General features: G+C 44.4%; 1 protein-coding gene across 2 annotated transcripts in view; it reads left to right on the top strand.

The window, feature by feature from the left end:
• LOC311012784 (ADAMTS-like protein 2) overlaps positions 1-25,880 on the top strand; it is a 233,954-nt gene that overhangs the window by 29,820 nt on the left and 178,254 nt on the right. For both annotated transcript variants that reach the window (XM_084008431.1, XM_084008430.1), the window contains exons 2-6: positions 5,862-5,962; positions 20,402-20,477; positions 22,190-22,292; positions 22,659-22,804; positions 23,464-23,587. In XM_084008431.1, coding sequence (XP_083864557.1) covers positions 5,862-5,962; positions 20,402-20,477; positions 22,190-22,292; positions 22,659-22,804; positions 23,464-23,587 — 550 coding nt within the window. The remainder of the gene's footprint in view (positions 1-5,861; positions 5,963-20,401; positions 20,478-22,189; positions 22,293-22,658; positions 22,805-23,463; positions 23,588-25,880) is intronic.

The following is a 25,880-nucleotide window of genomic DNA, read 5'->3' as shown; positions in this document are numbered from 1 at the left end:
GTTCTGTTTTACCCCGTCGCCATGGCAAGGCGTCCCCCGTGCCAACCCTCCCTCAGCTGGGGGGCTGAGTTTGACGGCGTGTATAGCCCCGCTCACTTTCTCGCTGAATTCTACTTGCTGGAAAACAAATTCACTGCCGCCGCCGGCTAGTTCAAGCGGCAACTCTCTGTGGAACTCTCTGTATACTTCAACTGTCAATCATCTCTATTCTACATTCCGATTAGTTCCGTGCTTGGTACTCGCTTCACTTGCATCGCAGAAAGTTAGTTATTTTCTCTCCGTCCCCGCCCTCATCGCATCGCCTGTCCTGACCACATTCCGCTAGAACACATTCACATTCATTGACAGCAGCTGTCGCTCAGTCAAAACCAAAACACCACGGAAGGCTGAGGAATATTCACCCACTTATATTAATAATAATAGTTATAATAAACTAATAGTTTAAAGGCTCAGCACTGTAATTGATGTCAGATTTTGGATCTCAAAATTCACCAAATTGATGCATTAAAATGAAATTATTCAAAATATGATTTGCATTTTTCTTTATATCATAAGGAAGATAGCATTTTATGTTGCGTATACAGTAGATAAAACCTATTCAGAGGAATTGCCGCTTATCAATTAATCGATCATCGATTGATGAGATGAAACAACTATCGATTAATTAATTACTCGATAATTTGCATCCCTAATATATTAGGGCCGGGACTTTAACGCGTTAATTAAGGTGAATTAATTACACAAAGATTAACGCATAAAAAAAATTTACGCATTTTAATCGCACTCATTTTTGCGCCGCGGAACGTTTCTCACTGGATGAGTTTCAGGCGGACCGATAACGCCTGGTTCACACCGGCCGCGGAAGCGCCGCGAATAGGCGTGTAGCGGAGCCCGCTTCCTTTCGCCGCCCTCGTTAAGCGATACTGTAGTTCACACCAGACGGTGTTTGTTTCGGCGTCTGCTATATTTTTTTGCCAAGAAGTTTGTACACTTTTTATTTATCCGTTCAGAGAGAGAGAGAGAGAGAGACACACACACACAGACAGACAGAGAGAGAGAGTGTGTATGGTAGTAGACAGTAGTAGCGTAGATATACAGTTGAAATACACAAATTTGTTTATCTACACTTCACATTTATTAAATGTATTTTCTCTTCCTGTTTCCCAGTGCGAGTTTAGATACACAAATATTGTATTTGTCAATCGCGGTATTTTATTTTGAAAATTGCTTTTATTTTGAAAATTGACCGGATTGTCTCGTGTTTGTTTGTGTGATTTCCTTCCAGAATTGACACAATCGCTGGCATGCGCAAAAAAATATAGCAGAACCGAAACGATCGCTTCACGGCGCGGGACGGCCGCGCCTATTCGCGGCGCTCCGCGTCTGGTGTGAACTACACTATCACTTAACCAGGGCGCCGAAAGGAAGCGGGCGCCGAAAGGAAGCTGGCTCCGCTACGCGCCTATTTGCGGCGCTTCCGCGGCCGGTGTGAACCAGGCGTAATCGGTCCGCCTGAAACTCATCCAGTGAGAAACGTTCCGCGGTGCAAAAATAAGTGTGATTAAAATGCGTAAATTTTTTTAACGCGTTAATGTTTGTGTTAAAGTCCCGGCCCTAATAATAACGCGACCTAACGAGACGAAACAACGTTACAACATTTCGTCTCGCCTCGTTTTGGTCAACGAAAATGAAGAGACATTTTAGCATAGTTTTTATTTTGTAAACCACATTAAGTCTCGTTTTTATTCGTCTACAATATTGCATTATATATTTAATTATCGTTATCATCACATGACCAGCATTTTTGTTGCGTCTCATCTCGTTTTCCTCACGTGATAAAGGTTCGTTGACGATGATATTTCATCATAATTTTCGTTAACGAAAGCAACACTAGTATGAACTCCATCTCTCGTCTCACACAATGGATGTCACCACGCACAAATCTGACGCCATCTTTCCTGATGTGTTTCATCCGGCGACTCTTTTTCTCAGGCAAAAAGCAAAAAAAATGATCAAGACCTGTAGTTCACGTGAGTACAAACACACAATCATGACTTCATGAGTGCCGCTTGCGTACCTGTCCGTGTCTCGATGACTGTAGCCACTGGCACTAGCGGAACGAATCAGAGCCGGGCCGGGGGCGGGGCAAATGACCAGGCCCTCTAAACCCAAATAATAAAGCTCATGAACATCATTTTAAAACATACACATGCCTGCAACAGCGGGGCTTATAAGCTTCGGCACCACGGAGAGCGACTATGTCATTTAGAAGTCCATCAAGCGGACATGAAGTATAACAAACCAAGAGAACAACAAAAACATTAGGCTTCTTGAACACTAATAATAAAACAGCACAAATTACGAAAAAAAAAGCAGTTCAGCACCAGGGATAGCGACCGCATCATTTTGACACCCACTTTAACTATTTCAACTCAGAGCCTGTATCAGCAGCTATAAAGTTTAGTAAAACTGGCACAGCGGCCCACATGTTCACAAATACAATTTCAATATGAAGCCTACTCATCACTATTTGAAGGGCATACGATGAGCTTTGCGCTCCGCAAACTCGTCCACGATGCTCTGTATGTCCATTTTCTTTGCTCTCTCATTCTCTATGGACAACATGGCAAGTCCACTCAGTCTATCCTGTCCCACTGTGCTCCTCAAGTGGTTTTGAATGAGTTTTAGTTTGGAGAATGAGCGCTCAGAGGTTGCCACGGGGAAGAGTCAAAAATAAAAGCAGGGCGGTGCAAACGTCACTGAATGTAGAAGTTACTGCTGGGTGGTTGACAGGGAGCATTTTTACCAGATCCGCAACAGACTTCTGCTTTGTTATCTGGTCCCTGAAAGTGGTTCTAAAACAAAGCAGCTGGCCAGGGAAGCTGGGGGCGATGTCCCTACTGTAGTGCTTACTAAGCCGCCGGGCAGCTTGGTGTAACTCCTCATCTCCTGCTTGCAGCAGTGTGTTGGGCTGAATTGCCTCAAACATATTCACAGTTCCATTTAAGCTGGTGAATCTTTGGGACAGTTGCTGGATGATAATATCCAGACAGGCATTGAAAACGTTCACACGAAAGTTGCTCTCTGCGTCAGTGAGGCGGCTGTCTTCAGAAAGTTCATCAAAGTGACGCTTCAGTTTTCTGGCCCTGGTTGCTTCAAACTGCGTTTGACTTCCCCATGTTTTAGCTAGAGCAAGAGTGGCAGACTTAGACTCATCAAATTGCTCCCTAAACTTCATCAACACACTGATGGCGTTTTGCAGAAGAGTAGATGCTTTCAGAATATCCGCGTCCTTAGCTTGCAGTAGCTGTGAAGCAGCGTTTATATACTCAAGAATCTTGGTTTGCATGTTGACCAAAAATATGAAAGAAAATTTGCTTATGGCATTCTTGAGTGCACTTGCTTCACTACACTCCTTTTTTTTGTTACTGGTCAGGGATATTTTGATGAGGGCTTTTATAATGTCTCCATACCTGTGCCTTAACGCAAAAAGCGCATCATGTCGAGATGACCAGCGAGTGGGACAGAGGCGTTTTAATGTGACAGTTCTGCTCTCTGGCGTCATCAACTCACTGAGGAGCGCCCATCGTTTGATACTGTGACCAAAAAAGTTGTACAGGTTCTCTACAGTGTCATAGAACTGCTTCACTCCAGGAACATTTTTAACAATCGTTGAGAGCAAGGTTGAGGTTATGAGCAGCGCAATGAACATAACGCGGCCCCATCATAGCCCTGTCTGCGGCATTTTGACAGATCGATTCCATTTTTCTCTATAGAGCCCAGGATTTGGCTTTCAAGCTCTGACACTGATGAGCCCACAGTCGCTTCAAAGCCCAAAAACACTTCATTGATCAGTATATCTGTTGCAATATCTATGTCATTCTTAACAACAGTTATGTAACGGTACACCTGGCTCAGCTGGTCTATCTTTGACACATCTTGCGTTGTGTCCATGATAATGGAATAAAACGGGGCTTTGTTTATTTCCTTAATCATGTCAGCTTTCACACGTTGAGACAGGATGTAAATAATCTCATCTTGAATCTGGTGACGGTATTTCACTGACCCTTCTGGTCGGTTGATAAGCTCTTTCAAAACAGGGTCGTAGCAAGCTAATAACTAAGGAATAAAAAGTTCCCAGCATTTGACACATTGGAATTTCGCATTTCTTTTGTTGGCATTTTTGGAGGCCCATAACTTCTGTTCTAATAGTGATAGAAGGCTGAGAATTGCTCTGTTAGTTCATTGTAATGTCTACTTCACAATTCCACAGAATTAAAATTCCTTACTGTTTGGGTGAGAGGTGGGTCACCAAAGTCCAATTTCTTTTTTGACGGACAAAATTATATTTCACTTTTTGGGTGCTCCTAGCACCACGATGAATGATCATATTTATTCTAAACAGGATTATTTGTTGTATTTGGGACCTTTGCTCTTGCCAAAATGAATTGGAAGGGTATGGTACCACTGGTGGGGGTTTTATGGGGGTCCAAAAACCCTCCCGGGCAGAGGTGACTCTTTTGGAACCCCATATTTGGACCCCCAAATGACCACGTGGGCACTTGATGATCCTAATGGGATTTATACCAGATAAAGTTACATATTTGTTCTTTCTTTTAATGAAATAAAACCTTTGACTATGAAGCTCCTTAATATGAATTTCATTCGTCAAAATGCACCATTTTGGACTTTTTTTTTTCCAGAAGTCTGGAATGTAGATCAGTGAGAATTTAGTGATGATAAAGCATGAAAATAGTGGAAATAACTTAGTATTATGCTCAGTGATGGCAAACAATTAAATATTTAGACTGCTGGCCATTCATTTCCTGAAAATCACAAGTTAACCCCTTATCCCCGATGAAAGAGACCCGCCTTTGACAAGCGACTTGCAGCATGAGCAAGTCTGCAGGCCACTGATGCAAACCACATTCTGACACCAATGGAGATGTTTCAATGGGCAAAAGAAAACATTAAGAACATTACATTCTTCTTTGGTAGTGCAGAAAATATTAAAAAACACGAGGAAACGTACAAATTGTAGAGATGTTACGCCTCGGCCAAAACGTTCAGTGGAACACGATCGCATCATTGCTTTATACCAATTTCCCAACAGATGAAATGAATATCACAGGATACAATATTCACAGATGTCGATGCAGGACAACGATCAGATTCAGAACACTTGGATACAGAACCCGGAGGGAGAACACTCGCAGTCAGATCAGCCACAAGACTACATTTTCCAGCCAGGAAAATACATTGCCTGTATCTATGATGATGACTGGCTCATTGGAAACATTGTTGAAGGTTCAGATAAACATGGTGATGTTTTTGTGAAATTCATCTATGGATAACTATTATCCAAGAAATTGTGGAAGCAGTAACATCATTTTGTCATGGTCCTTTTGGTCATGTTTGTATTGGCGAGCACTGCGTCCATAGATGAATTTTACAAAAACATCACTATGTTTATCTGAACGTTCAGCGGGAACATGTATTTAGGAAGACGTAAACGGCATGTAAACGTAAAGGTGAATAAACTCATTTACAGGTGTGTAAACCACACTCAGAGGTGCGTAAACGGTGTTCATCTGCATTTAGCCTCCACTACAGCCCTGGGAGGACTCACACTAGTCAAACAAACTGTGACCCCCCAAAGTCCAGTTTGTGCTCGGGCATGGTATGGATTCTAGTGTGAGTGAGCCCTCATGTAATGTGACTTTATGTGAAACACATAGGGCCATTTTAACCTTACGTCAAGGGACAGTTAGTAGAGTTTCCTGCCAGCAATTTTATGTTATACCTGGAAACGATATGGTAGATTGGGTTGTTTTTTATGACCAGTATATATTTTCTTCCAGGAGGTGTTTCAGTGGTGGGGAGAGTGGTCCAGTTGGTCTTCTTGTTCTCGGAGCTGCGGAGGAGGAGTGAGGAGTCAGGAAAGGCACTGTCTCATACAGAGGTAGTGTGTTCAAAAAGTTATATGGTTCAATATATAGAGGGACAATGGTTGTCATTCACCATATCTTCCTTCCTCTCTAGTTTTTTCTTAATTTTTTTCTTAAGAAATGTCCTAAGAAAAGTCTGTCAGATTCATGATTTGTTCTTAAACCTCATACCTTATAATGATGAATCACACTGTCCTTATCAATCAAGGGCTTGTGCCTGTTAATCCTAATTAGCAGGTAAACGTCCTTCTAGGGTTGCACGGTATACCGGTACTAATTTGGTACCGGGGTACTGAGGCATTTAAAACGGTACTATATTGCATTTGGACGGGACCGGTACTTGCAGCGCCCGCTGGCAGCGCCCGCTGGCAGCGCCCGCTGGTAGCGCCCGCTGGCAGCGCCCGCTGGCACGCTGGCAGCGCGGCGAACTCGCCACGTGAAGTCACCGCGTTGTAACTACAGCTGAGAGGATGAGGAGCGAGCCGCAGCTTTGGGAGATAAAAAGAAAAAACAAGCAAGCCGGAGGAAACAGCTAGCAAGCGAGAGAGAGAGAGAGAGAGAGAGAGAGAGAGAGAGAGAGAGAGAGAGAGAGAGGAGCACGGAGAGGAGAATGGCTGCTGCAACCGTCATCACGCCGCAACTTGTGGACAAACCAGGGGCGTGAAGTGCGATATGGCAGTACTTTAGCTTAAAAACAAATGAGCAAGGCGAGGCAGTTAACGCCGATGCACAACTGTGTAAACGGTGTTTAAAAACAAGCATGGCTAACGGCAGAAACACCTCCGACTAGCCAAACACCTAAAGGACAAGCACCCAGACCTGCACACTGAGCTCAGGGAACGACAGGTCATTTACTCAGGAAAAAAAGCCACATTCAGTGCTAAAAGCAAGCGCCATCCCCATTCACTCTTAACAAAAGTAGCTCTGGAAGAAAAAAATAGAGCTGGTTTATTTATATCTATTTAAAAATAGATTATGTTTATTTATTATTTGTATTAAAATAAAGTCAGTAATGACATTTTTTGCATTATCTTTTTATTTGAAAAAGTATCGAAAAGTACAGAAATATATGTTGGTACCGGTGAATTGGAGGTCCTCCTGCAGGAAGTGAACACCAGTAACCAAAAATGGATGCATTTGATGGTGTAATTTTTATTTATCTGAAAAGACGACCCGGCTTTGTCAAATCTAGTGGATGATTCTGTTTTCTTTGTCTGAATTTCTGATGAAGATACATTTGTTTTATATGAATATTATGTGGCAAAACAGGCACCTCCACTATTTACTGAGTTTTATTTCAAATCACTGTTAAATTAAAATACACTATAATACAGTACTGCACTGTATATGACACGTAGCTTAATGCAGTTCACATTGTCATAGGGCTATAACCTAAAAGAATATTGTGTTTACAGATACAGTAATGTCAGTAGTATTAAGACTAGAGCTGTATCAAACGATTATTTTTCAAACGACTGTTTGGTTGCTGTGTGCATTATCAATTGCCTTACATATGCATTTATGACTGGTTAGCGGAGAAGACATTGGACGTTTATTATATTATTTAAAGCTTACCTGGTTTCATTCAAAAGAACCCCTTGTGCGTTTTAGTAGCACAACCTCTTAAAAAGACAGTTAAGGGGCTGATTGTTACAGATGGTGGCCCGTACGGGGAATGAAACTTTAGTTCATTTTTGATGTTGGTGTATTATTACTATTGCTGTGATTATTGTTTGTCATAGCTGATGATCATATCTTGCTGAACACTTTCACTAAACAAGTTCTGTTTTATACTGCACTGTTTGGCATCACATCAAGCACTACTACTAAAAGAAAAAAGGACAAGCATGGCTGAAACAAGTGATATACCACTAAGTGAGCTGGATGAATCCCAGGAGGAAACATCTGAGCATGGCACCAGGGCTTCTACCCCTACGTCAGGATATGGGCCTAGTGAACAGCAACATGAGCCAATGGGAGATGCACGGGTCACGAGGAGAAACCCTGTTGGTGAAGTAACCTCGCTAATTAGTTCACTGTACATATCTGACACAGAGGAGAATGAACCAAGCATTGGAGAGGAGGGAGATACCTCTTACCTTACACTTCCTGCTCTCACATCCATTACCACTGACTTAGGTTCAGTCATGGATAGACTGAATACTCTTGAGACAGACTTTAGAGACTCTGTCAATAGTGCTTTGAATAGAGAAGCAGGCTTAAGGAGTTATGTGGACAGAAGTGTCGGGACAATTGAGCAATGCATGGTATCCACGCTTAACAAATTTGAGGAGAAACTAGTGGAGTGTTTACAGAGACGTGATGACAAGTGGAAAGCAGAGATCGAACGGCTGAAGCGCACCAGCCTTGTTACTTTCCCACGGCCTCTGCCACACACTACGGCTATTCTCCATCCCCCTCATAGTCGCTCCACTCCTGCTTCAACCTCACAGGGTGTTCCTTTGGTCCACACCTCTTCCAGTGCTTTTCAGACAAACACCTGCATCTCTTAGCACAGAAGTGCCGGGCGTGAGCCTGCCTACCAGTGGCATCATTCCTCCTCATCTTTCCAACATGCCCACTCCTTAACTGGCAACGAGTTCTACCAGTGCGGTTCAGCCTTCCATTTCTCATACTCAAGAGCGCATCCCTAGACAACCAGCTCCTAGGGTGGTAGATGCCCAGCTTCAGACCCCATTCACTGGCGCACTTCTTCAGCCACCTACACCGCCCTTCAGCCTAAGCCCCAGTCTTACAACTCCTTTGGGTGCGTCATACAGCCGAGCTACTGCCAGACCATCAGTGGTTTGCTCCAAGCCGGCTATACAGATGGAGTTTCCTTCATTCAGTGGGTCCAGGGAAGTAGCAGACGTTCTGAATTTTGTAGATTTCTGTGAAACCTTTTTTGCAGTACGTCCATTGTCTGATGCAGAGCTGATAGGCGCACTGTCCAACACCCTTAAAGGACCAGCGCGTAGCTGGTGGACTGTGGCGAAACACCATGTGCACAACTGGCCTATGACTATCGTGCTCTTTGTCTGAGGTGGAAACCGGACATCACAGAGACAGAGTTGGTGCGCAAGATTCTCAATAACTGTAACCCTCGGATAGCTGGCTGTCTCCGGGGCACCGTCACAACCGTGGAACAGCTGGTTCAGATTGGATCCCTGGTGGAGAAGGACTGCACTTCCTCCAAGGAATACTGGGGCAAAGTAGACCAACAGAAGGCCAAGGAAAGGGGAGTAAAGAAGATCCAGGAAAAGGGGACCTTTAAAGGAGACAAGAAGCCAGCGGGGGTGACCATAGTACAGCAGGGATGGAAGTCTCCAGTGGTACTCCTCCATGTCCCAGTAAGGCGTTAGGGGAAAGCAGTGTCAGGCCGTGTTTGACACTGGCTGCACCTACTCGCTCATGCGGCAGAGTCTCTGGCGGGAGCTTGCTCGTGACCAGGAACAGCTGAAGCCATGTGACAACCAAAGCTTTGCCCTTGCTGATGGGAAGACGTATGGTGCCGTGGGGAAGATCCAGTTGCTGTACTGTTGGCATGAAATGATTTGGTCGCTGGAAACCTACATCATGGCTGATGAAAACCTGGCGTTCCCTATCATCCTTGGTCTGGATTTTCTCCGCAAGACGGCTACCATCATCAACATGGGGGACCAAACCTACGGGGTGAAGGGACCCAGGGGCTACATTTTCCACTCTTTCCTCCCTCACCAGATGGAAAGGACAGAGCCACCAGAACAGCTGACCCATTCCAGCACTGGTCTTTATGTGGCGGTTCCATCTGCAGGCCCCTTGCTCCCATTCCCCTTACTGGAAGGGATGCCTCCTTTCTCTGACCATCCACCAGAGGTCAGGGCATTGTTCCAGGTCTGGCCAATGGTGTGCTCTGGGAGGCTTGGCAAGACCACAGTGGCAGAGCATGAGATCTTCACCACTGACGAAGTGCTGGTCCGGTGCAAGGCATACAGGGTGTCACCCTTCAGGCGTCAGATAATTTCAGACCATGTGGAGCACAGGGATGGCATCATTGAGCCGTTGCAATCTGCCTGGGGTGCTCCAGTGGTCTTAGTTAAGAAACCTAATGGCTCAATTCGGTTCTGTGTTGACTACCGGCGCCTGAACGCCAAAACACACCCAGATGCTTACCCCATGCCGCTGATCCACGAGCTGCTTGAGTCCATGCATGGTGCAGCAATCTTCAGCACCCTTGACCTGAATTCTGGATATTGGCAGGTGGCCATGGCCGAAGACAGTAAGGCCAAGACGGCTGTGATTACACCCATGGGCCTATACCAGTTCAGGTGTATGCCTTTTGGGCTCAAGAATGCCGGTGCCACTTTCCAGCGGCTAATAGAGAGGGTCCTGGGCGAGCTGTGAGAGAAGATCTGCTGTGTGTACATCGATGATGTCATAGTCATTTCACCCACGCCTGAACAACATCTCCGGGATCTGCATGCTGTCATGAGGAAGCTACATGAGGCTGGACTGACGCTCAACCTAAAAAAGTGTGCCTTTTTCAGTCGAGAGCTGAAGTTCTTGGGCCATGTGGTTTCGGACAAGGGCATCCAGGTGGATCCAGAGAAAACCCTGGCTGTAACATCTTACCCAACGCCCACCAACATCAAGACTCTGCAGCGTTTTTTAGGTCTTGTGGGCTGGTACCATAAATTCATTGACCTATGCATCTAGGGGGTTGTGTGGTGCAGAATGCAATTACTCCACCTCCGAAAAGGAGTGCCTTGCAGTCGTGTGGGCTGTGGAGAAGTGGAGGCACTACCTTGAGGGGCCAGAGTTTACCATATACACGGACCATGCAGCCTTGACCTGGGCCTTCAATTGTCCTAAGACCTCCTCCCGTCTGACCCGCTGGATCCTGCGGCTCCAGCAGTTCCAGTTTAAAGTCCAGTATCGGAAGGGTCTCCATAACATCGTGCCTGATGCCCTGTCCCGAGCTGTACAATTAAATGGTCCTCATTTATATAGCGCTTTTATCCAAAGCCCTTTACACGAATGACTGACATTCACCCATTCACACACACATTCACACACCGACAGCGGAGTCAACCTGCTCTACCTCCTGAGCTAAACCCCCCAATTAAAGTCCCAAGCTGTTATATATTGTCCTGCTGACGTGAATACACTACCCTGCCACCTTCTCCTGATCTTTTTATACTCCTCATCTAAAAGATGGATTTCTTATGGAAATATTGACGCATAAATATATATCCTTTATTTTATTTCATTCATGAGTCATGAATTCAATTCATGAACTCCCCAAAAAACTCCCATCTCCCCAGCCATATGATGACCGTTCTACACTTCGTGAGGATCACCCCTCCGCTCTTTGCTTCACATTAGCCTGCCATTCTCTGCCTGTGATCAGGTGTGAATGGTTGATTATATTTTGACTGACATGTTTCATAAACATATGTTGGCATGAATTTCTCCCATATGTTATTTATATCATCAGCTTAAAGAATGCCTAGTGATTCAATGTGTATAGGGTACTTGGTTTTAACGTGTATTCCTGTCTGCCTGTGCTCGTGAGACTGGCCTACTCTGACTGAAATACAGATGATATGCCAGTACATATGCATTCAAAGAACTACGTTGCATTTGTAACAGGCTGCTTTGGTTCTGTGCTTCAAATTGAAAACCCTGGATCCTCTTTACCAACAGGTGTGCTTCGGGTGGAATTGTTACTGACAGATTAGCGACATTGTCTTCAGTGTTTTTATGAATAAATGACAATAAAATCCCTCCTGCGCTACCAGGTTGCAGATACTGTGGTGGTTATGGAGTAACATTAGCAGCTATATTTCATTGTTCATCACAAGCTAGCATGACATTGATTTCATTAATTGGCTCTTTATTGACATTATTTGTAAGTTGCCATTTATTGTTGGCAACTTACTGTCCAGTGTCAGCAGGATGACTTGTATAACTGCTTGTACAAGGCTTGCATTTATTTGTAAGGTGGAGGTGTGTTGCTTGGCGTAGCAAGAATGTTGCTCCACTTTCTCCGGTTCCTGAGTTTCAGTTGCCATTAGTTCTGCAGAGAGGTTAACACTTGTTACCCCTGATGGCCAAACTTTCAAAATTTTGGTTCTGCAGAGGCAGTAGTGTGTTTCTGTTGCTTTCCTGCTAGAATATCCTGGGGGCAACATTGTGGACACGTGTCATGTGACATGTGTTTTCAGGCATGTGGTATGGACGGAGATTATTTCTGAAATCGTGCTAAAATGCTCACCTATACAGTTGATTTCTGGCCGAAAAAATGACCAGAAGTGTGTATTTAATGAGGAAATATATACAAAAATTGTAAAATCCCCCCCCAAAAAAGGTTAGGGCCAGCTAGCAAGTCTTCCTCTTCCCAGGCCTGTCTAGTTGACATATTCTCAATAAACAGAAACTCATCTGCACCACTTCACCCACCTCAGTGCAAGTGGGCTTGTTTGGAGCCAGGATGTTACCAAACAGGCGTAAGTGGACAACCAACCATTTGGTTGAGGTTTGCAAAACAATTGAGTTTGTGCAACTGCTGGCTTTGTTCCATCCGGAAAACTAGGGCCGAGTCTAGAACACACAGATACCAAGACACAATTTGTGTCTGTGGTATCTGATTATTCATTCATGTGTTGTACACACAGGGTATATACAAAAGGTTGCAGGCACACATCAACAACACATGGTGGGAAAGTGAGTAGATGCATGGCCATATAGAGGGAAGTAGAGCATTGAAAAAAACAATAAAACATCTAAAACACAACTCGCCTGCACCGGTTCATCTTTCCCAGATTGAGGGAATAAATTACTTCCATAAAATGCTTCTTTATAAATGAAAAATAGATATTTATATAACTACACCTAATCTATACAGCATAAAGCCAGGGAGCATGGGAAAATTTAAAGTATCTCCAGAAATAAGGTTGATTCTGGCTCTAGCACCCATATCCCTCCAACGCATGCTTCGCTCTTCTTTTTTTGTGTGTCTGTGTTTGTAGCCGTATTTTTTACCTTTGACCGCCCCTCTCCAACTTGGGAAAATGTCTGTCAACCAAGATTAATGCCAATCTGCCCTCTCTGTTGGCCTTCTTCCACCCTCCTTTTCCTTTCTTTGTTCTCCTCCTTTCTATTTCTCCTCTCATATCTACCCCTTTTACTCCTCTTTCCATTTTTACCCTTTTCTCTGTCCACTTCTTTTTTCAACACTCTTCTCCTCTGCTGACACCCTAACCCATTCACCTCCTCCCCTTTTGCCTCCTGCTTTTTTGCTCTCTCCTCTTCCTTTCCTGTCCTCCCCTCATCAACTTCCACCAATTAAATGTGACACTCTTACATGGTGACCTCCCGCTCACCTCTTCATGTGGTCTCTCATACCTTACCCTCTTAGCAGCCATTGGGAGCCAGTGCAGGGTGCAAAGGAAAGGGTGGTATGGGAGAACTTGGGTATGTTGAAGACCGACCATGCTGTTGCAATTTGGGTGAGCTCCAGAGGTGGGATGGTACATTTACATTTAGGTCATTTAGCAGACGCTTTTGTCCAAAGCGACTTACAATAAGTACATTTGTCGAAAGAAAGAAACAAAGAAACCACAACGTATCATTGCCAATTAAAGTAAGAGCTACATGCGGCCACATTTAGCCAGGAGCAGGTTGGAATAGTCTAAGCACAAGATGACAACAACCCAGATCAGACTGTGGGGCGTCCAGGCTGGTCATTCCATTTTTACACCCAGATTCCTTGTGGACACCACAGAGTTCTCAATGACAATGCAGAGGTCACGGACAGCATGGTGGAAGTTCTTAATTGCAGTGCTGTCACCGCCTCCCCCAGTTGAGGTGTAACTTCCCCCAGCAGGACCGCTACAGCTCCGTCTCTCACTAGTAGCTGAACCCATGAACGCTGGACGGCCCTCGCTACCAGTTTCAGTAGAAAATCAACATAGCAAAAGTGCTGTTTGGAAGTATTTAGCATACATGATGAAAACGAACAAGCCGATATGCTAACAATGATGGTGGTGACGAAGTCGAGTACCACAACAAAGTTGGCTAAGCATCTTAAAGACCAACACCCCGGGCTTTATGGGAGATTTCTAAAATCAGTAAAGCTCCCGTTTCAACAAAATGTAAGCATTAAACAGTAAAGTCTGTCAAGTTATCATTAAGCAAGCGACTAATAATAAAACAGCAACGTAATGATGGAGCAAGGCAGTAAATGTCATCAGTCCTGCCATCTAACGTTCAGCAGGGCTGTACAGTGCGACATATATCGCACGTGCTACACCAAAACATGCCTGTGCTAAGAATTAATCTGCCCTGTAGCACGGGGTGCTATGGGCAGATTTAGCCACAAAAAAAACTCTGTGTAGAACGATGGTACTACGACCATAGACGTCGGAACTAGGGGTGCGGGGGATGCCCTCCCATCCGCCCCCCATCAGTATCCGAGCGCTCTTTCTCAGCCTTGCGCAGGTTGAAAACCTGGCTGAGACTTACGCATTACGCTAATCATAACTCTACACTATGTTAATTAATCGCTGTTGTTAGCTGTTGTTGTGAGTTGGACACCGAGTCACGGACCGGCTCCCGGTCGGTCAGAGTGCAGACCCCAGCAGTCACACCGAGGATCAACAGCTGAGTGGTGGCGGCGCAGAGGCTCCGCTTTTATGTCCGCGTCATGACGCTTTTGGTGCGTGTTTAAAACAGTAGGTTTACTTCAAAAGGCGAGCGTCAGACGCTGTCAGAGCATTTATGAACAGTGTTTAACAGCTCCCTCTAAATGTCTCAAAGTAGGCTTTCAGGTAATTTCGCGGCATAACACAGCGCCTTCCAGGTAAAAAAGACGTACGCTAACATCTGGAATGAAAAATGGCACTGTTATTTCATCCCCGAATCCCATTCATAAACACAATATCTAATATCAGTTAACGAGTCGTTTTCCGTTTCTCGTTTTCCGTTTTTGAAAACGAATAACGGGATACAAGTCATTTTTCCGTTTTTCGTTCTTTTATTTTGAAGCGAAAAACGAGAAACGAAGATTGTTGACTTCAAAACGAAAGTCGGATGGCCGCAACGTACACGGACCGTTTATCCAGTTAATCATTGTGTGCGTCTCTCCCCTGACCCTCCCAACAAAAATCCCGCCCCCCCTCTCAGAAAATAGTTCCGACGTCCATGACTTTGACCCGCCTAAGGTTGCGGAAAAATGGCTGGCCACTTCCCAGAGGCCAGCAGACAGTCTTTAGACTGGCAGTGTTTTAACGCCTGTTATGTAAAAATGAGTTAAAGTGTAATAAAGATGCTTCTTCTGCATTTTTAGGGTGTGCTACAACTCTCTGGTCCTGTGCTAAAAAACTGTCAGGCTCTGTAGCAGTAGTGCTATGTGCTGAAAAAGTTAACGTACAACCCTGACGTTCAGAGACATTAATTTGACGCGATAACACAATAACGTATAAAGTCAACTAGCAACGAGACAGTGTGTGTGTGTGTGTGTGTGTGTGTATATGTATATGTTTGTTCAGTTATTAAACGAGGAATGAAACTCTTCACAATAGTACCCTAACAAGGAATTAAACTGTACACAATAATCCTCTAACAAGGCACACTGCCAGACAACATGGTGGGACTGGTAGTCAGGAAAATGCAGAGAGGGCGACATCTCCAGCAGGCCTCCTTTTAAAGATGGCCTGAACAGCTCCTGTCCAATCAGCATCTGCAGAGTCACATGGAGAGAGAGAGAGACAAACAGGAGCACCACCTCCCCGTGTTAGGGAGGATGAGCCACACGAACACACATCCCATAAACACATATGACCCATGTTCATAACACAAGACATTGACAAGGTTAGAAATAATTATTTTTATTTTAAATAATAATTTTGTCCTTCAAACTCTGCTTTCGTCAAAGAATGTTCCATTTGCAGCAATTACAGCCTTGCTGACCTTTGGCATTCTAGCTGGGAATTTGTTGAGGTAATCTGAAAATGATTACCCCACGCTTCCTGAAGCACCTCCCACAAGTTGGATTGGCTTGATGGACACTTCTTACATACTATACGGTCAAGCTGCTCCCACAACAGCTCAATAGGGTTGAGATCTGGTGACTGCGCTGGCCACTCCATTACAGACAGGCTGCCAGCTGACTGCTTCTTCCATCAATAGTTCTTGCATAGTTTGGAGGTGTGCTTTGGGTCATTGTCCTGTTGTAGGAGGAAATTGTCTCCAATCAAGCGCTGTCCATTCAAAATCCCTTTTACCTTGTACAAATCCCCCACTTTACCAGCACCAAAGCAGCCCCAGACATCACATAACCTCCACTATACTATGACAGCTGGCGTCAGGCACTCCTCCAGCATCATTTCACGTGTTCTGCCTCTTACAAAACTGTGTGATCCAAACAGCTCAAACTTAGATCTGTGTGTCCATAAAACTTTTTTTCAATCTTCCTCTCCCCAATGTCTGTGTTCTTTTGCCCATCTTAATCTTTTCCTTTTATTGTCCAGTCTCAGATATGGCTTTTTCTTTGTCACTCTGCCTAGAAGGCCAGCATCCCGGAGTCGCCTCTTCACTGTGGATGTTGTAGTTTTGCACCATTTAATGAAGCTGCCAGTTGAGGACCTGTGAGGCGTCTATTTCTCAGACTAGAGTCTCTAATGTACTTGTCCTCTTTCTATTCTGGTTGGAGCCCCTTTGTGCTCTTCTCTGAAGGGAGTAGTACACACCATTGTAGGAAATCTTCAGTTTCTTGGTAATTTCTCGGATGGAATAGCCTTCATTTCTCAGAACAATAATAGACTGTGGAGTTTGAGAAGAAAGTTCTCTTTTTCTGGCCATTTTGAGAGTACAGGTGCTGGTCAACGAATTAGAATAATTTGAAATAGTGCAATCATTAAATTCTTTGAATGCATTTTTTGTGCAGAAAGCAAATCAGGTGTTCACCGCACCTGTCCTACTCGTTAGACTAATCACAGAACTCGTTACCTGTAAAAAATTTGCTCAGCTGAGCTTTCCAAAAGGCCCATTTAGGCCATTTAACTGTGACACTGTTGTTTTATTGAATTAGAATAATGGAGAAACCGTTTCATTGAATTAGAATAAATGCTCGAATTTTTGTTTTCTGTGAAGAGTGTTCACTGTGCAGTATAAAGTCAGGGTTGAGTAGAATTTCTAAGTTGTAAAATCAATCATGGGTAAGCAGCGCGACCTCTCAACCGGAATAGTGGCTCAAATTCAAGCCCTTCGCCAACAAGGCTTGACCCAAACTAAAATTGCTGAGCAGCTCGGCATCAGCCAGTCTTCCGTCTGCAAAGCTCTCAAGAAAAACTGCAGCAAGCGCACCAACTGTTCCGGCGTCCGAAAAACTTCTGCTCGCGACAACAAGCAGCTGAGAAAGATCGCAGTCAGCAACCGGTTCAAGTCCACTTCCGAGCTCACCGACTTGTGGAACAAGCAGACCGGCGCTGACGTCTCCAGATCAACCACTTACCGTCGTCTGCGCGAACTCGGCTTCAAATCTCGCGTTCCAGCAGTAAAACCGATGCTGAACAAGAAACAAATGGAGAAACGGCTGAAGTGGGCCAAAGAACACGTCGAGTGGACTGCTGAAGACTGGCAGAAAGTGGTCTTCAGTGACGAATCACGCTTCTGCATCTCCTTCGGTGACCAAGGTCCTCGTGTCTGGCGTCGTGGTGGCGAAACCTACAACCACGAGTGCATGAAAAGATCCGTCAAGTTTCCCCAGAGCGTTATGGTCTGGGGATGCATGTCCGCTGGAGGTGTAGGGAGACTCTGCTTCCTCAAGAAGACTGTCAATGCTGCCGTATATCAAGATGTTCTGGAAACGTTCCTGATTCCGACTGTTGAGGAACAGTTTGGCGAAGAAGACTTCATATTTCAACAGGATCTTGCACCGGCTCATGCGGCAAAGTCGACCAAAGATTGGTTCACTAAAAAACAGCTTGAAGTTTTGGCATGGCCGGCCAACTCGCCTGACCTCAATGTCATTGAAAACCTTTGGGCCATCGTCAAGCGGAAAATTCGCGACAGAAAGCCTACTACGCTGGACCAACTGAAGCAGAACATCGCCACTGCCTGGGAAGCTGTGAGTGCGGAAACTTGCGACAAGCTGGTCAAATCGATGCCGCGGAGACTTCAGGCAGTCATACAAGCCAAGGGGGCAGCCACAAAATACTGAGAAAGTGATGATTCTAATTATAATAAAAATTATTCTAATTCAATGAAACGGTTTCTCCATTATTCTAATTCAATAAAACAACAGTGTCACAGTTAAATGGCCTAAATGGGCCTTTTGGAAAGCTCAGCTGAGCAAATTTTTTACAGGTAACGAGTTCTGTGATTAGTCTAACGAGTAGGACAGGTGCGGTGAACACCTGATTTGCTTTCTGCACAAAAAATGCATTCAAAGAATTTAATGATTGCACTATTTCAAATTATTCTAATTCGTTGACCAGCACCTGTATATTCCAACCCACAAATGCTGATGCACCAGATACTCAATTAGCTCAAATGAACCAAACAGGAGTGATGGTTGCTGGAAACTGGTCTCTGTACAGCGATGTAGATATTCCATTAAAAATCAACCATTTGCAGCTAGAATAGACATTTACCACATTAACAACGTCTAGACTGTATTTCTGATTAATTCAATGTTATCTTCATTGCAAAAAAACACTGATATTTTCTTTAGAGAGAGATGTGTTGCACTTGATACACAGAACAAAGTTGTTGTAGGACCAAGAGGAAACAGGCTATACATTGTAAATATGTGGAAACAGGGTATTTTTTGAACATGTGAACAATAAGCACAACTAAAAGGAAAGTTCTGAGGAATGCTTTGACATAAAATCCTGTCTCATGCGTGGTATTACGCCATATCCTATGTCACTTCTGTGTCCTTTTTTTTGGTATGCTACCCAAACAGCTCTTTGTGTCCACTATTCACACAGGTGGAAAATAAATTCTGGAGTGCGAGTTTCACCTGGAAAGTTTTGGCAGTGCATCAGTTGTTGTCGGTTGTAGCATGCTAGTTGGTTTAGCCTGGTTAGCCGGGTTCATCAGATCAAGAGACAGGGTCCGTGTTTGAAGACCCTGATACACTGAGGACAGGCTGCTTCAGTTGAGTCATGCCAAGAGCAAGGGTGAAGTCGAATAGTCAAAAAATAAGGTCCTAACTCCTATAGCTAACTCCTATTCCTTGACCTCTGGGGAAAACGTCAAAGGGTTAAGGAAAGGCGATAAGAGAACTCAAAAGGATTTAGGAAAAGTGGACCGCGGTGCTCAGAGAATCCGACTGGACTTTCACTAAGCTACGTCATTATAATGCTGCTGATGATTCAGCTGATGATCGGCACCGGTGATTGACGTGCGTCTCCGCTGGAGAAACTACAATAACGGACTACAAAAAGCACATCGTCCACTTCTCCCCATGTTGTTGGTTTTATAAACAGCTGGTTCACTGACCGGCTTCAGGTCCAGCAGCTCCTCCTTCCTGTTTGACTGGTTGCTTTATTTACATTTCATTTGTGGTTTTAGTTTCGTTTTTATCAAACATTTGTAACATGATTGAAATAAATAAAAAAATACCATTCATTATTATCACTGTCCACACATTTATCATCACTATTCCAATTACTATATGTCTGCATGAAAGTAACTGTTAAATATGTAAATAGGCATATCGTTTGTTTTCATTAACGGCCGAGGTGTGCGGCACTTTAAATGTTGCTCTCGCAAAGAATTGTGGGTCGGTGTAATCTCCTTTCCTTTCGCATAGGAAGGTCCGTTGCATCCTATGCTAAAGGAGCTCTGAAAGGAAGCATTGGAGCTCCTTTCTTTGCATTTAGAGAATCCGAACAGCTCTTATCATGGCGGCCACTTGTTTACTTCCGGGTCACTTCTTCAGTTAAGAACCTTCCTAAGCAAAATAGACTATTCCACTGCACCCCATGAGTCCCCCCCCCCCCCCCCCCCCCCAGGTAGAGAGGATGCAATGAGCACTGAAATCCACTGCACAAGGAAGTGTCACAGGGAGTGCCTTAAAAAATGATGAACATCACTTTAATGCATCATTTCCTCTCCTGTGGCGAAGCAAACAACCTGCTGCTATGAAATGAGTTCATACGAAATGAGAAATCATTACAGTTTGAGTTTCTGTCATGGATTCATACATAGCATGATACAGCTTCACTTGGACCTCACCGACTTGTGAACAAACGGATGCAGCTGTTTACCTACTACTACACGCAACTGAGGACACAAAGGCCAGCACCACCTCTCTCATCTCATCCTGGGATGATAGTGTTGGATGGGGAACCACAGCAATATACTGTATTCTTTTATGCATCTTGTGTGTTTTCCTTCTAATACGCCATATTAATCATATTGCATTATTCTGTATCCTATACTGTATTCTATCTCTGTCTCAGGCTATCCACCACCCAGAACATAAACAGCTCATATTGTGTTGGCTCTCCTAAACAGTACCAGCTCTGTCCAAATCAGGTATGATGATGCTACATTGATATTGATACTATATTAATTAACACTCTATTGAATCCTTCATCATAGAATGCAGCAGTTAATGGAAGACATTAGTTACAAAGGCTTTAAAGGGTAGCTTTCGATACCACAATAATACTTGTTGCAAACCTCAGGTCATAATTAGTAGACCACCTATGTTTCTGTAAATAACTGCAGCCAGACTAAAAATTGAAATTGTTGGGGGACCCTCAACAAAGAATAACCACCCGCCCCGCCCCAAATTTAACACCTTTGTATGCTTAAATCATTATCAGTCAATTTTCCAAATATTTATCAACAGTCCCTTTTCAAAATCCACATGAACCACTCTTCACATTGGAACAAATTAGATCCACCACACAGCACTATGTCAGCTGGATGCTGACCGTTTGCTGACTAGTATATAAAAGGCCATTTTTAAGTGGAGAAAATAAGTCGGTAATGTTAGCATGTCTGATACCAACATTACCTTCACCTCGTGTGTGTGTGTGTGTGTGTGTGTGTGTGTGTGTGTGTGTGTGTGTGTGTGTGTGTGTGTGTGTGTGTGTGTGTGTGTGTGTGTGTGTGTGTGTGTGTGTGTGTGTGTGTGTGTGTGTGTGTGTGTGTGTGTGTGTGTGTGTGTGTGTGTGTGTGTGTGTGCGCGAGCAAGAACGCTGGAATTTGCAGCTGCAAAACGAGCAGGGGTGGCAATTGCACAGCATTTCACTGACAGTGCACTGACAGGCGGCATGTTGCTATTATAAATGTCTGACAACATAATAGAAAGGACCTTTTTCATGATCCAGTCTATTTATTATTTGAACAGGTTCCACTCTTTCCAGCGTTCCTCCTCTGTGGGACTCATAGGGGTTACAACACAGGAACACCACCATTCTCCCAGAAGCTGGTTCCTCCTCTTCTTCCTGTTGCCCTCTCTCCTTTCATCCATTCTTCAGTTAGTAGGAGCTCTTCATCCAGACACTCTGGCTCTGCATTAAATGGACCTGCGTTTATACAGCGCTTGTCTAGCTTGCTTGCTACTCAAGGAGCTTAACATTACATTCAGTCATTTTTACACTTTTGCACACATTCACAAGATGGCACAGCCTTCGGGGGCAATTTGGGGTTCAGTACACTACAGCATGCAGACTGGATTGGAGGACGACTCTCTCTACCTCTGAGCCACAGCCACCCCTCTAAATATGAGCTGCCATTGAGTTCAAAGGCCTCATCTGCATCGAAAACAGTTAAATACTCAGCCATCTTTTAGTGAACACTAAGTTATGCTTTCTGTACACTAAGACAACAAACTCTGCCTGGCCAGCACTTGCGTGAGATTTCAGACTTCTCCTTCTTTCCATGATCTTGTCAGATGCTTATAATAAAAATCTGAGCCTGTCTGTAGCAAAAACAAGCCCTTTCAGTGCACATAAATGAAAGTTCCACCTTGACCTGCTAGTGTTTCAATGCAACGTACCATGTTCTGTCATATATGTCATATTTAGTATTGAAGTCACACTTTCAGCCCCAAAAGGAACCCACTGCCATCTACAGCGCTCTTGCTCAATACTGGATCAATTTCATATACTGTTGTCCCCGTTAGTCAGCTAGACGCACTGGGAAACACACTGGGAAATAAGGTACAGGTTAAAAATGCCACACCAAGCTGCAGGTATCCTTTTCTTTGTATTTGAGTGTTTTATTCTGTTTTTCAGCCATGTCCCAGCCCCACTGTGAGCTTCAAACAGCACCAGTGTTCCCAATTCAACTCTAAAGCCTTTGGAAGAAGATACTACCAGTGGATACCTCTTTACCCTGGTATACTATCAATCTATTAGTCTTTCTTTGAGTCTTTTCATTCTTCCTTCTGTCCAATCGTCAGGTATCAATCTTTAACACAGTCACTGTTCTACATACTCTTCTAGCTTTCTGTACTGGACATTAACACTCACAACTTTGATGTTGTCCTCTGGAATAAATGAATGTCAACTTTTGAAAAATTGTCAGTTTTGACCACTTGCATTAATTATTTCAGTCTTATTAAGTCCAGCAATCAGTTAAAGCTGCACAGGACAGCATTGCTTTACATGTCACAAAATTAATTTTGTAGACTTCATTGCAGATAAATCTCATATTATGATGTCACTAAAGTATGTCTGTTTACATATCTAACTTCCTCTGTAGCTGATTACATCAGCATCTCCAATAAGCCATGCGACCTGCAGTGCACAACCATCAGTGGCGAGCGACAGTTGCTAGTTCCAGCCCACGATGGCACATTCTGCCTTGATGCCAAATACCGTGGACTCTGTATAGAGGGAATATGTCAGGTAACCCAATTATGTGATTGTATTGTACAAATGCAATTTTGCTTTTATACTCCTGTACACTTATGCATTTTCGCACAAGTTTAACGTTGCTGAATCAGAAATGGAGGAAACAATAGTGTTTCGGTCTAATAGCATAGCACCCATCAATTTGATCTCCATTCAATGTCTTGTTAAAAAGTAGTTATCTTGTGGTCTTGCAGACAGACGTAACAAAGCATGACTTCAGACTTGTTACTGATCACCATCATTATGGAGTTATTTCAGCATCCTTCTCATCTGGTTATAGATATTAAATCACAGCAAAATAGTTTATTCTGGGTTCCTCCAGCTGTAGGTAACCAGTCCACGTGGGTCTTGCTAGATCCAGTGAATCCAGCTTGGTGAAATCCACCAAGCACCTCTGGATGAAGTCATGAACTCAGTCAGGACGGCATTTGGTTTCCCAGCATATCTGGGACTTCAACATGTCCAAAGCAGCAGTAGTGGTGCTTTTGGCCATGGCCTCTAAATGGAAGTAACCACCCCTCCTCTGCAACGCGTGTAGTGATGTGAATAAACGCAAATGATCCAGCAGTCAGAGGCGAAAACTAGCTTTGTGTTTGGTGTGAATGTGGAGTACTGTCTGTCTATAAGTATTTATAATTTCTCTTCTCCTTCAGCCTGTAGGATGCGACGGGGAGCTGTATGGAAGTAAGACAGTAGACAGATGTGGAGTATGTGGAGGCAATGGGACTTCTTGCCAGCGCATCTCTGGATCATACAGGAAGGCACTCACACAGTTAGGTAACACACACACAAGTAGACAGATGTGCATACAAGTATAAATTATGAAGCATTATGATTCAAGTATGGTGTTGAATTTGGTCCACTGGCAAACTCAACTAAATATGCTGGATCCACATTCTTATATCTGTTTCACTGATATATCCAAGGCCGGCCTTACACAATTGACCATTGTCAATGTGCCATCATAGCACACCTAAATCTAACGCATGCATTGTCTTTAATATTCATAAGAGGAACAGTATTAAGTGGCATGCGTAACATGATTTACTTAAAAGTAACAAGATAAACCAGGAGACAATTTATTTACTGTAAACAATTTAACTACTTTAATTTCTTCTTAATAAATAAATAAAAACACTTTACCAAGAAAATCCAACATGCATTATAAAGTGCTTTTTGTTTACATAGAAATGCATCACGCAAGACAATGTCAACAACGTCAAATCAAAATCAAACCTCCTTTTTCTTCTTATACACTGCTCAAAAAAATTAAGGGAAAACTTAATCAACACAGTCCAACACCAAGTCAGTTAAACTTTACAAATGTCAATGTGTCCATTTAGGAAACACAAGTGATTGTGAATCAATTTCACCTGCTTGGTGGCGGAAGCGATGCTGCTGTAACATCACCCAGCAGGACCGGTTTGGTGGAGGGGTCAGTGATGGTCTGGGGAAGCATATCCTTTGAGGGTCACACAGACCTCTATGTCATAGCCAACAGTACCGCTGCTGTTAGGTCTCATCTCTCATCTTCAACCGCTTATCCAGTGTCGGGTTGCGGGGGCAGCAGCTTTAGCAGGTGACCCCAAACTTCCCTTTCCTGGGCCACATCGGCCAAATCTGACTGGGGGATCCCAAGGCGTTCCCAGGCCAGTGTGGAGATATAATCTCTCCACCTAGTCCTAGGTCTTCCCCGTGGCCTCCTCCCAGCTGGCACCTGAAACACCTTCCTAGGAAGGCGCCCAGGGGGCATCCTTACCAGATGCCCGAAACACCTCAGCTGTCTCCTTTCAACGCAAAGGAGCAGGGGCTCTACTCTGAGTCCTTCACGGAGCTTCTCACCCTATCTCTAAGGGAGAAGCCAGCCACCCTCCTGAGGAAACTCATTTCGGCCGCTTGTACCCACGATCTAGTTCTTTCGGTCATGACCCATCCCTCATGACCATAGGTGAGGGTAGGAACGAAGATTCACCAGTAGATCGAGAGCTTTGCCTTCTGGCTCAGCTCTCTTTTCGTCACAACGGAGCGGTACAAGACCCCGAGGTACTTGAACTCCTTCACGTGGGGTAAGGAGTCATTCCCTACCCGGAACAGGCAATCCACTGGTTTCCTGCTGAGCACCATGGCCTCAGATTTAGAGGTGCTGATCCTCATCCCGACCGCTTCACATTCGGCTGTGAATCGATCCAGTGAGTGCTGGGGGTCACAGACCAATGGTGCCAGCAGGACCACATCATCTGCAAAAAGCAGTGATGCGATCTGCAGCACACCGTACTGCAAACCCTCCTGAATACCAGAACACAGCTCTCGCTTTGGAAGTACAGAGATTGGATGGCCCTAAGAAGTGACCCCCTCACCCCATACTCCCGCAGCACCTCCCACAAAATATCCTGGGGGACCCGGTCATACGCCTTCTCCAAGTCCACAAAACACATGTAGACTGGATGGGCATATTCCCAGGCCCCTTCCAGGATCCTCGCGAAAGTAAAGAGCTGGTCCTTGTTCCATGGCCAGGACAGAAACCGCATTGTTCCTCTTCAATAAGAGGTTCGACTATCGGCCAAACCCTCCTTTCCAGCACTTTGGAGTAGACTTCACCAGGGAGGCTGAGTAGTGTGATACCCCTGGAATTGGTACACACTCTCTGGTCCCTCTTTTTGAACAGGTCACCCCGCCCATCCCGGTCTGCCACTCCTTAGGCGCTGTCCCTGACTTCCACGCAATGTTGAAGAGACGTGTCATCAAAGACAGCCCCTCCACCACCAAAGCCTTCAGCATTTCTGGACGGATCTCATCAATCCCTGGGGCTTTGCCACAGAGGAGTTGTTTGACTACCTCAGTGACTTCCAACAGGGAAATTGATGATGATGCTCCATCAGCTACCAGCTCTGCCTCTACCGTAGAGGGCGTGTCGGTCGGATTCAGGAGTTCCTCAAAGTGCTCCTTCCACTGCCGGATTACCTCTACAGTTGAGGTCAACAGTGTCCCATCCTTACTGTATACAGCTTGGATGGTTCCGCGTTTCCCCCTTCTCAGGTGCCTGACGGTTTCCCAGAAGCACCTTGCTGCC

Source organism: Eutrigla gurnardus (genome assembly GCF_963514095.1).
Source record: "Eutrigla gurnardus genome assembly, chromosome: 4".
Lineage (NCBI taxonomy): Eukaryota > Metazoa > Chordata > Actinopteri > Perciformes > Triglidae > Eutrigla > Eutrigla gurnardus.
This window is presented reverse-complemented; position numbering and strand designations above follow the sequence as displayed.